This window comes from Schistocerca nitens, chromosome 9 (genome assembly GCF_023898315.1).
Source record: "Schistocerca nitens isolate TAMUIC-IGC-003100 chromosome 9, iqSchNite1.1, whole genome shotgun sequence".
NCBI classification, from domain to species: Eukaryota; Metazoa; Arthropoda; class Insecta; order Orthoptera; family Acrididae; genus Schistocerca; species Schistocerca nitens.
In genome coordinates, this window is record NC_064622.1 from 342,822,503 (window position 1) to 342,834,932 (window position 12,430).

Below are 12,430 nucleotides of genomic sequence, written 5' to 3' on the forward strand. Positions count from 1 at the left end.
GTACTACATAATCTTCGACCTAAAGCCTTTGACACTTTTCGGTGTCGGCAAACTGGTCTGTGCATTGTGTAAATTACACATTTTCTATGCAACTAAACTTTTATTTTGGTGTTATTCTTTGATTTATGTTTCATTGCTGCAGTATTATTCAGCAGTAGTGGACTTAAGTTCTTTGTGAGCGTATCAGATCTTACACGTCAAACCTACAAAACTAACTGAAATCTAAAACAATGAAAAATCCCGGAATTCTAAAAAATTCCCGGGTTTTTCCCAGATGAAAAAATTTCTGGGTTTTTCCCGGATCTCCCGGATGTCCCGGGCTGTATACACCCTGATGATACATTCTGTTAAAATATAGCATACTAAAATTTGTCCAATGCACACAATGTGCACTGGTGCATTCTTTTGCTAAAGTTGGATGGTACCTCTAATATTATTTTGTCCAGTGTCAGTGACTACATGACTAGGAGGAGGAATACAACTTGCCACGCTGTAGCTTCACTGATCACAGAACATAACCCAGCAACATTGGCAGTTCTTTCTTGTACTGACAAATGAAGCTTTAGCTCCACTTTAACAAAACAGTATACAGGAGGACAACATATTATACCACAGTCTATCCCACAAACACTTTCCTAATGACACCTTCCTAGTATCAAAGTTTGCTAACACATGCTCGTGCAGTGATGCTCGACTCAAGAGTATTCAGTTCAAATGCTGGTGATAGAAGAAATTTTCACCATCAGTATTTAGCTGGCAAGGGGAGGAGGGATGATCCCATCACACTCTTGATAATTAGACTTTGCATTATTTCAACAACAACACAAACATAACACAACATAGTAAGCATACTCATTAGAGTCACCCAAACTTACACCACAAAGGAAAAAGGCCATTGTGGTTAAAGGAAGAAAATACTTTCTGATCATGCAGCTGGCTTACCACACGGGATTTCCCAATGGACAATGTAATGCAGCTTTGTTCTTTATTTCCCTTAACCATTTTGTAATTAAGCTTATAACATTAGTTTTACATGTGCCCTGGCAGTCAGCAGAAAGACATCTCTTATCCCTGACCACAAAGATAAAGAATGTTATGTACTGTATGGTTTGCATCTCCTTCTGTGCTGGGTACATGGGTTGAATAGCTCGAAAAGTACTCAAGGAATTGGAGCACCAGTATCTGATCTGCTTCAGTGAGCTTAGTATAAAATTTTGGATAACTTATTGTGAATTCGTTAAAATTTAAAGCCTGTGCTTCCTGTCCACTTCTTAAATCATTTTATTATCAACTACAAGCAATAAGTAGGGGAAAACCTGAAATGACATGGCAAGAAGTCAGAGAATGTTTTATACATTAGTGCATGGAGACATAAAGGTAGCCACGGAAGTCTGATCTGCAGAACTGTCCAAGGATTGCCTTTCGCGGGCAAGTGCTCTACCAACTGAGCTACCCAAGCACAACTCACGCCCCATCCTCACAGCTTTACTTCTGCCAGTACCTCGTGTCCTACCTTCCAAACTTAACAGAACAAGATGAATCCTGACAAATGCCTTTCATGCTGTCTCCTTTAGCAGGACTGACTGGATATAACTAAGTAGTTTTTTGGATTCTAGGACCCTTGTCAGGCAATAATAGGTAGGTCTTATACAGCAAGTGAAGACACCACTATGACGACTTCTGAGAAATGTACACTCCATCAGTCGCTTTTACATAAAGACATGTAGCAGAATTTCCTTTTTTATGTCATAAAGCTATTCTGGTTTGGGTGTTTGTAGATGCAGTCTCTTGGGTCTTCAACAGTACAGAAGCCAAAACCAATATGGAGATGGAAGTGTTGTTCTCCTTGGTGATAATGGAATGGAAATACTGACTTCTTCCCTCTATAAATTCTCACTGGTGAAGCAGCACTGAATCCTCACTTTCAGTGACATGATTTAAGAGAAATGTGTTTATGCTCATAGATGTGTTGCATGTTGTTTGTAGAAATTTGGTGACCTGGTAAATATGCTTATGATGTAATTAATTCGATGTTGGACACTTTACAGTGTTAAAACAACCTGCTAATTGGTTGAACAACATGCACCTGCTCTGCTGAGAACACATCTCTGTGGCTTGGTTACGGAAACTGTTGTGTCTGATTGGATTCTGATAGAGAAGTGGGTCCTGGAGTGCAAATATCAATCACTTGCCACTGAGCAGAGTTTGTGAGGAAGGGGAACTCCGTGGAAGGTGAATACGCCCATTCTCTTACTGGGAACGCATGACTCCTTTCATAATACTGTGCTCATCAATAAGTCAAACCACGGGGCAGACAGACATCAACATTACAGCACACAGTTTGCACTAAAAATCTTCTACACAAGTGGGAGTGGCTGTGACATAAGAACAGGGAAAATCTATCTGTTACCAGTTTAATGAGGATGGCAAATAAATATTGCACAGTGTTATGCTGAACACAATATGAACTTCTACTACAACTGCTTGAATGTTTGTCATGAACAGGACAGGAGTGCAGTTGTACTCATTGTTTGATTTGCATTCTGCCAGTCCCACTGAGATCATTGTTACTGTGAATACTGTGTCATTACGGCACAGGTGAGCAAGAAAATTCCTGACTCATGTAGGTAGAAGCATGAGGATTTCCTTGGCACATGGAATTTCACTTCCTCCCACACAATGCTAGCTAAGTTACATCTTAAAGGAAACAGATAACTGGAGTCAGCGTTGGCAGTAGCTACACCGCTCACTGAACACTGCACGACATTTAAAGAGAAAGAACTGCTGTGATATATCAGCACTGTCTCTGCAGTCACTCCATATGTAATTGTACAAATGTCGACCATCTTTTACCCCTTTCCTGTGTACCCTATCACACTGATAAGAGTTCAGAACATGAACAATGGGAGGTCGAGGTCAGCTGAACAGCAGAAAACTGAAGTATACCGTGTGATTTATAGCCACTGCCAAATTAGTCAACTTTCTTGTCTTCGTTACATGCGGATTGTGCTGTAATCTTAACACTTACTGTTTCTTTCAATTATAGAATTCAGGACTGAGTGACCCTCACAGTGTTCATGAATGACAGAAAGCAGTTATGTCAAGAGTTGTACAAACAAGCAAGGATAGTGTGTCATGTGTGAGAACTTTAAAAGACAATCTTGTGCCAAACCCCAGTTGGCCCACGGCACTTGTCGAACCATTGTCAAATGGAGGGAGCAGGTGGTAGAATCCTGTGGGTTCTGTTTAAAGACTGTTCGCAGAAAATGCAGTGAAGCTAAAGTGTCTATTCAAGTCTATTGCACAGCTGTTTTCAAGTAACCAGATAATCAAATATATGCACAAAAAAATTAAAAAAATATAAAAAAAAGAAAGAAAGTATTGGGTGACCTACAGAATTTTGCAAACAGTATTTTGTGAAAGTACTCAGCAATTATACAATTCAGGACTGAGAGCAAACAGACTATGTTAAGGTTAGTGAATGATATATGTTTCAGATATTGGAAAATGGACATTGGTAAGAAACTACTTATAGAATGTAATGATTCCATATTTTACAGACTATAAGACTCACTTTTGTCTTCGAAAAATTGACTCCAAAATTCAGGTGCTCCTTATACTCTAAATTAATATAAAAAATATCCAGTGCTTCATTTCAAATTCCCGCCAGTCTTAAAAATGGCAGTATATCCAATGCCGCGTGAAACCTACCCCTATCTGGCAACACTGGATTCAACTGGCACCAGCTGTGCACCAAAGTAACAAAAATGAGTTTTAGGGAATCACAAGCTTACTAACACAATCTCCCTCCAGCCCTGCCATTGAGTAAATGTGCACATAGAGGACTGAATGTAAAATGGCTACAACTAGAAGATGATGTACTGAAATGGATTCCAGAACACCATCAAAATGGCACTGGCATTAATACAAAAATTATTCAAATACACACTCATAATCTAGCCTTACAGTAGAACTTAACAGATGTTAAGTGTGGAGTTGGCTGGTGCTACAGGTTCATAAAGCGTCATGGATTTAGCATGCAATACAAAACCAAAATAGCTCAAAAATGCCACAAGAGTATGAAAAGAAAATATTATCTTTCGATCACTTTATTATTCAATATCGAAAGAAAACCAGTGTGGAACTAAGCCAAATAGGAAATATGAATGACATCTGATGTGCCAAGTAACAGAACTGTTGCCATGAAAGGTGCTGAAACTGTAACTATAAAAACAAGTGGACATGAAAAAATGCACTACACTGTTGTCCTTTCATGTTTCATTGACAGTGCTCAACTTAGTCCAATGATCATTTTCAAGCACAAAACAATATCAAAACTTTCTGAAATACCACAAACATGACAAGGGTTGGATGGACGAGGCTGATATGAAGTTATGGATTAACAGAGTGTGGGAGAGAAGGAAAGGAGCTTTATTGAAGAAGATTTCTCTTCTTGTGATAGATCAGTTCGGTAATGATTTGAAAAATTCTGTGAAAGAGAAACTAAGACAGGGAAATGCAAACCTTGCTATTATTCCAGGTTGACTAAATCAGGATTACAACCTATTGACGTCTCAATAAATAAACCATTTAAAGTGTATATAAGAGAAGAATTTAACAAATGAATGATGGATGAAACCCAACATGAATTCAAGTCAGAGGGAGCTTTAAAATGACCTACAAACAAGTGTGTCAATGGATAAAACAGTTATGCTCTAGAGTGAGAGAAAACATTGTTAAATCTTTCAAGAATTGTGGCACAAGTAACGTTCCTGATGGCAGGGAAGACCATCTTACATACGAAGAAGACAATGAAGAAGAAGAAGAAGGAAGTTCAGATGGTGATTTTCAGGGATTTTAAAGGTCAGTTTGGTTTTATAAACTAAGAATTTTTTTTAGTCTGGCTTTGCAGCCTAATCATAAAAATGGTAAAAATGTTATTTTTCAAAAAAATTACTTGAAAATTAAGGTGAATCTTATAGTTCGTAGTGTCTTTTAGTCCATAAAATACTGTACTGATCTGAGGACTGCATTTCTGAGTACAATGTAAGCGAACAAGCTAGCATATTTCAAATTTATTACATAAATGCAACTCATATAAAAAAGGCCATGCCAGGATATATGCTGGAAAATGGGCAATGGGTATGGTGGACTAAAAGTTCCAATTGACATAGGTGGTAGACTTATAGTGTTCTGCATCAGATTGGTAAAAATTGGGTTTATTCTCCAGAGCTAGGCTGATTTTCAAGATGTCAAGAGTTAAGAATTCTGAGAATTATCTTCCTGAAATGATGTACAGTGACTCTAAAAGATGGTGTAAAGAACAATTGATGCCATATCTAGCTGAGTATTCAGTGACTGTCATGGACAATGTGAGCATACCCTCTGTGGAACTGATCAAAGCCCTAACTATGGATACCAAAGTAGCAGACATTAATGCATGGCTGTCCCCTATTAGAGTACCTTATAGTTCATCACATACCAGAGCAGAGTTGCTGGATCCTGTCAATGACCATATGTCTGTGTACTGAATTTACAAGAGGGATACAATTGTGAAGCAGCTTGGACATGTTAGTCAACCTCCATAGCACTGTCACTATAACCCAAAAATAGTTGGTATGAACTTAGGTGCAGTCTTATATTGTGGAGGAGGACAATACATCCAGAAGTGAAGATGGTGAGAGAGTTACACCTGAAGCATCCAGCAACTGCATCATCAAAATGCATAAGACCATGGAAAAACTGCAGGACAGAGATTACTATAAATTGGTGGGGACACAATTATGGAACCTTTTGCTACAAATCTTCATGGTGTAAGTCATCTGTATCAGGCAGTGAAAACAACAGCATTTATTTCTTACATCTACTTATGGAGTTATCTTGGTGATCATGGCTGCAGCTGGATTATAAATTATTACTAGCCAGTTATTCCTCTTTGGGCATATAATATAGCAGTTTTCTTCATAAGACACTTAATTCTATGTAAATACATAATGCAAATACATTGACTGCAAGACAGTATACATCACAAGCAGGTGGAACAACAAAACAAAATTAGCCTTCAGTAGCTCATTAAATGATTTGCATCTGACATCTTTAAGGTCAAACATTTTTACAGCTAGATAATGCTTTAAACTTATTCTACCTACATGGATAAATAATGCACGCAATGCAAAAAGTTGTTTGATTAATAAAATGTGTTGTTGTTGTTGTTGTTGTTGTTGTTGTTCAAAGACAAAACACCAAACTTGGAAAGTATTTAAAAGAAATGAGTTACACCATCGACATGATTACAAACAACGCTCTGTGTGTGTGTGCTACTGAGAATGCTTCAGCGGAACAATATATATGCCAATATAAATCAGCTGTCAGAATGCGGCTCTGCGCAGAATGTAATCCTCACCTGCCTCGCTCTGGATTCTAGCAAAGTTTTCATTTGATACTATTGATACTATTTGTTTTCCATTTCACACTACACTGACACAGAGAGAAATTAAAACCAATTTGGCATTTAAAAAAATGAACTGTTATGTTCATTAAAACTTAAATTAATTTTTAAAACAAAAATTAATCATAAGAACCAAACAGAAAACTTACTCTGGGACATCCGATGACTTAAGAGGTGCAGCATCTGAAAAGAGCTGAACTTCACTACGAGCTATCTTGCTATCCAGAGTCTCCTGTGTGTCCAATAAGCTGCTCACTAGGTTCTTGGTACCATCTTCCACCTATCAGATAGTTAACATATAATGTTTAATGAAAAATGAACAATATGTAAATCCTTAAAAACGTATATCAGCTGATACAATGGTGAACAATGGTTATGTGGCGTATAGCACGGTGGAAGTAAGGTATTTGGCTTAAAGATGCTTTGACAATTTGCATTTGAATATTTATGCTTATTTATTCACGCAACTTCTTAATTAGGCTGGGTGGACACAATCTCAGACCATTTCCTTACAAAAAATTCTCAGCTGGTAACCTAGAATCAAACAGCACCCAAATCAGCAGCTAGCTCTTTTAACTATGTGTTTAGGCCAGTACTCTTTCACTACAACTCCTTTATTTACTCTGAGTTAGTTCTCACCTTTGACTCATTTTTAATAGTACAGAACCACACTGCAACAATGAATGTGTGGGAAGTGATCATATCTGCAATAAACTGACAGAAAAAAATTCCAACTCTAAAAAAATAATCAATGTAGAGTAATGAAGTTTCAGGAATACATTTGTCTAGGTTACATATTTAAGTGATTAACATTGTGAGATCACAAGTTAATGTAAGCACAAGAAAATGTGTGAAATGCTGGTACATTAATAACTGGTGTAACAACCAGAATTTTGAATGCAAGCATGTAAATATGCGTGCATTATGGTGTACAGGTGACGGATGTCAGTTTGTGGGATGGAGTTCCATGCCTGTGGCACTTGTCGGTCAATAGAGGCGTGGTTAATGTTGGTTGTGGATGACACTGAAGCTGCTGTCTGATGATGTCTCATATGTGTTTGATTGGAAACATATCTGGTGTTCGAGCAGGTGAAGATAACATGTCAAGACACTGTAGAGCATGCTGGGTTACAACAGTGGTATGTGTGTGAGCATTATCCTGCTGAAAAATATACACTGGAATACATAATGAAGGCTTTCACAGCCAGATGTTGCTGATGAGTCTTCTGGTCAAAGAAACTTTTCAGTTCTTGACATCTTTGGAGGTGCTCCTGGCAATGGTGAGTCTTGGTAATTGACCATTTACAGAGTGCTCTCCAGCTATCATACAAAATCTCACACCCCAGACCCCCCCCCCCCCAACCCCCCGGTGTAGGTCCAGTGTGTCTACAAGTCTACAAAGCAGACAGTTTGGTTGCAGACTCTCACCTTGCCTCCTCCTAACCAACACATGGCCATCATTGGCACTGGGACAAATCTAGCTTTCTTTACAGAACACAACTGACTACCTCTCCGCCCTGCAATGAGCTCTCGCTTGACACCACTGAAGTCACAAATGGTGGTGGTTTGGAGTCAGTAGAATGCAGACTACAGAGTGACAGGCTCATAGCTACATCAAATAAACTATAATAAAAACTAATACATAAGATAAAGTAGTATTTGAGGAATACTCCATGTTCTACACCAGGAATGCTCCATGTTCCACCTAAGACAAACAGGCTGAAATTTCAATACCAGGTACACAGAGCACATTAAAGCCTACACACACACACACACACAAATGTATAATACAGAACACCCATCTGGGAAAGTAGAGCAAAATGTCAAAGCACTCCACTGACTAGATAAAGGGCATAAAATGGCTTTGTTAAAAGAACTGGAGATATATTCACATTAAAGTAAATATGAAGACAAAATGTTAAACAAAAAGCTTAAAACTGAATTGGTGAATTTCTTCAGATGCTTTGACAATATACTTAAATAAAAATAGTAACACACAGAAATAGGCAACATTGTAAAAAAGATGTAAGCAAATTATAATCCATATTGTTAAGATAAATATGTACTGTGCAAAAGCATGTCATTCTTTTTGTATGACCAGTAACATTATCTCTGTCAACTACATCTAAAAACATAACTGTTTGTTTATGTAAGTTATTCTCAATGTATGCTGTACACGAAAGGTTGCACGTGGTGTTCTTCCAAATTTCACCACTAATTACACATAAAAATTGATAACTTACTAAAAATTGCCCATTCTTTATATATTGCATAAAAAAAGCAGACTCTCAAGCATCAAACACTTTACATAAGAATGACATTGTGCAAAGAGAAAACATACTTGAAAGTAGGAATCATTTCCCGAAATGCACAGTGTGAAATATGAATAAAAGAAAATCACAACTGTATCAGAAAAGATATTTATAAACAAGCCCATTTTCCTTGATGTAACTGATTTGTAACAGTTCATTAAATCTCTGTGATTCCACGAGGCTGTCCGGAACCCAGCCTTCTTGCAACTGTACTTTCCTGTGAGTATGGTCACCAGTAATCGTGTACAGTGGCTGCATTACTGTGAAGTCTTTCAGTATTATCACAAAAGGAACATCTGGTTTCTCGTCGTCCAATCACACAATCTCATTCAAACTCAGTGAGCTGTTGATAATGGCACTATCGTCATCTTAAAGGCCTTCCTGACTAATATCTACACACTACATTCAGTCTCAAAGGTAACTAATGCTCATGACCATTACAGAGAATATTTAAAGTACATGTGATTTGTATTCTCCTAGTGGCACCACTCTGATGGAACTGGTATGAAATTTCAATAGATGTCATGTTTCAGATGCAGAAACATGCCTACCAACTTTTGTTTATCTCATACAACTCGTTTTTGGTGTTCAGACTTTCTTTTTCCATAAGTGTATTTTTTTCAAGTTGCTTAGCACTTTGTGGAAGCAGGAACATCCATCTAGTGGCTCTCCACAGTACTAAAAGAGCAAACAACTGACTTCAAGCCACCACTGCTTGGAAATAATGCACTATGAAGCAACAAACAGGAAAGCTGTGATTGAAGATACTTCTTGAGCACTGAGTGTTAGGGAAATTACTATGCGCCAAACATTTCTGTAGACAGCGACCGGAATGAGTTAGTCCACTGTGGCTGTGGCAAATGACTGATAATCACATTACTTCCATCTTGACTACTGCCAAAATATATTTTTTACTTGTGTTAAATTTCATCTTTATCTTCCGGATTTGTTGGATGTGCATAAAGCCATTCTTTTTTCTTCTTTTGTTTCATATGGAGGAATAATTTCAACTATCTTCCAGTCTACAAAACACTGTACATTATTTTATGTGATTAACCTTTTTCTGTTTTCATTCCCGAAAACTGTCGCTTACTGAGATTTCATAAACAGTGTTTAACTACCTACTTCCTTCAGTAGTTGATTAGATACAAGATTTTTTTTAGAGTAACTGAACTTGATTTACTGGAAAATAAAATGGTGCTTTCTGGTAGAACACTTCAAAGTGGTGATGAAAGGAAGAAGCTTGCTACAGTGAAAATCCATTTATTTTGAGGAGTGACTATGGAAAGAGATATGTAATTTACTTCTTGCTCTATGATGTATGTAGCTAGTTTTATCTATATCATGCTTCAGGAGACTGGAAGGATATCTGGACTATAAACTCCAGATGAGAGTAAGCAACTTAGGGGAGGCAAAATGGCTGTTTATGAGTACTGTGCGCTTTCTTCCTGAATGTGACATGGGTAGTGCTGCAAAACTACTTACTTCCTTATTGAAAATGACGCAGTGTCATTTGCTCATTCATATCCTTCAATTTGTGCTTGTATTTCATGTCAACCTAACTTTGAGGTAAATAACAGTCTAGCATAGAAAAAAACAAGTCTGAATCTTATACAGGTTGTAATAACACGCCAATATCAAGTGTATCTCAAAATAACCCAATCAGTAAACAAAAATGAGCCAGAATGAAATAAGTTTAATATATTGAAATTCAAATGTCATGCAATGCTTCACTAAATATATCCACTGTGTGCTAAGTATGAAACAGTTGTAAATTGGACATTGGTAATTTGAGTAATGGCAAAACAATCAGGTTATGTTCTTGCTATTATACTTCATTAGAATATGGGACAACAGGTATCACATTGTGAAAATTATTGAGAAAATAATGGTATGAGGACAGAAAAACATCCACCATAAAGAAAAAGCAGCAAGCAATTAACTGGCACAACCACATGCTGCTGAACACTGTAGCTTGGCATTCAGATTTGTGACAGGGTGCTTATTGTCCAGGACTGCTCCTTCCCCAACTTAAGTGCACATGCACACCCTATCGCAACATATGGGTGCAACCAAAGATGCCCCCTACCCCCCATGATTTGATTTTCTATCCTCATGTCACTGTTTATTTTAAATAGGGAATTCAATTATTAAACTAGTTCGTGCAAATGTGGCAAATTATATTTTCAAATTTTTGTCCATCTCTTCCCTCTGTATACCTCCATCTTCAACTGACCTGTGTGCAACCTGCCCACTATTTCTTTTCTATCATGTATATTTACCTCTAAATTGTATATCTGTGTTACACACATTTACAGTTTACCTTTTCCATATACGAATGGCTGCCACCCAGTTCAACGTATACAGCATCTTTGTCATACACAATGCCACCAATCCCACAAAATGGAGCATATATAATCCTCTCCTTCTCCACAAGACTACGTTTCTTCAATTTATCAGGCAAAGGGCATGGATCAGGCAAGAATGATACATCCTTGATCTTGAGATCGCCACAACCTGGTATACAACAAGAAAATTTTACAAAAATATATGGCAGTGCAAAAAAAAAAAAAAAAAGACACAGAGTTATATTTGTACTACAATTAAGTTCATTAATTACATTGTGTTAAAGTATACTTACCATTAGGACCTTCCTCCCCCTAATTCTGAACATATTTTACACCCACCCTCTCTTTCCGTCTCTGCCCCTCTCCCTTCTGTTTTCCACCTGTCTTCTATCCCTATACACCTCCCACATGCCTCATGCACCTCCCATTCCTCCCCTCTCTGCATAAATTTTCTCCTCCCCCTCACTCTGCACATCCCCCCCTCTCCCGCACCCCCACTGATCTCTAACTGTCCACGGCCATGTTCATTGACACTTGTAGCCCCTGCAATACAGTTGAATAAAGCAGGCCAACACCATCCAACATGACACACTTATCATGCAGAGCAGCCTACATATCACGCCCAGAACACTGTTTCTTGCCAGACACGTAGGCTGCCTTGCACGACAGGAGATTTAGACACCCAACGTATCATACATATATAAGTCCCTAACAACTTCCCAGGCAAAGACACAATACGAGCTGTTAATCCAGATCATAATTTGATGAAGATAAGAATGAACACTAAAACCTCCTCCCCCCCCCCTCCCCCTTGACTGGCCAATGACCTCAGACAAAAACCTTACTGGACTATTGTAGCCCCTTTCCTTTCAATAAAAAGAAAAAGACACTGCAATACTGAATTGCTCCTCCATCATCACTGACACATCTAAGCTTCTTCCCTGAATTATATATAGTGAAGCATTCTTTGGGTACAATTCACACATTAAGGTTCACAGGTACTAAAAGGAAAATAAACAAGAAATTGTGCTACATGATTTTGGAGGTAATCGGGAGGGCTGTGATGACCTGAATAGTATGCCATCATCTGCACGCAATCAAGTTGACCTCTACGTGTTCATTATGAACTACGGAACAAACTCAACAGGATATCGGTGCACTAAGAAAGTGGAAAAGGGAACACTTAAAATGGTAGCTGGATCAATGGTGTCATGTTCTCTTCACAGACAAGTGCAGAATTTCTTTGACAAATAATGATAGGAGCAGAAGAGTGTAGAGACAACTAAGTAATAATGCGTGTTTCAGGCACACAGTCGCAAGGG

At 38.0% G+C, this 12,430-nt stretch overlaps 1 protein-coding gene across 1 annotated transcript in view; it reads right to left on the reverse strand.

The window, feature by feature from the left end:
- LOC126203315 (ribosome biogenesis protein BMS1 homolog) overlaps positions 1–12,430 on the reverse strand; it is a 120,351-nt gene that overhangs the window by 55,776 nt on the left and 52,145 nt on the right. Inside the window, exons 7-8 of the mRNA XM_049937581.1 lie at positions 11,084–11,277; positions 6,598–6,728 (exon numbers count right to left, since the gene is read on the reverse strand). Coding sequence (XP_049793538.1) covers positions 6,598–6,728; positions 11,084–11,277 — 325 coding nt within the window. The remainder of the gene's footprint in view (positions 1–6,597; positions 6,729–11,083; positions 11,278–12,430) is intronic.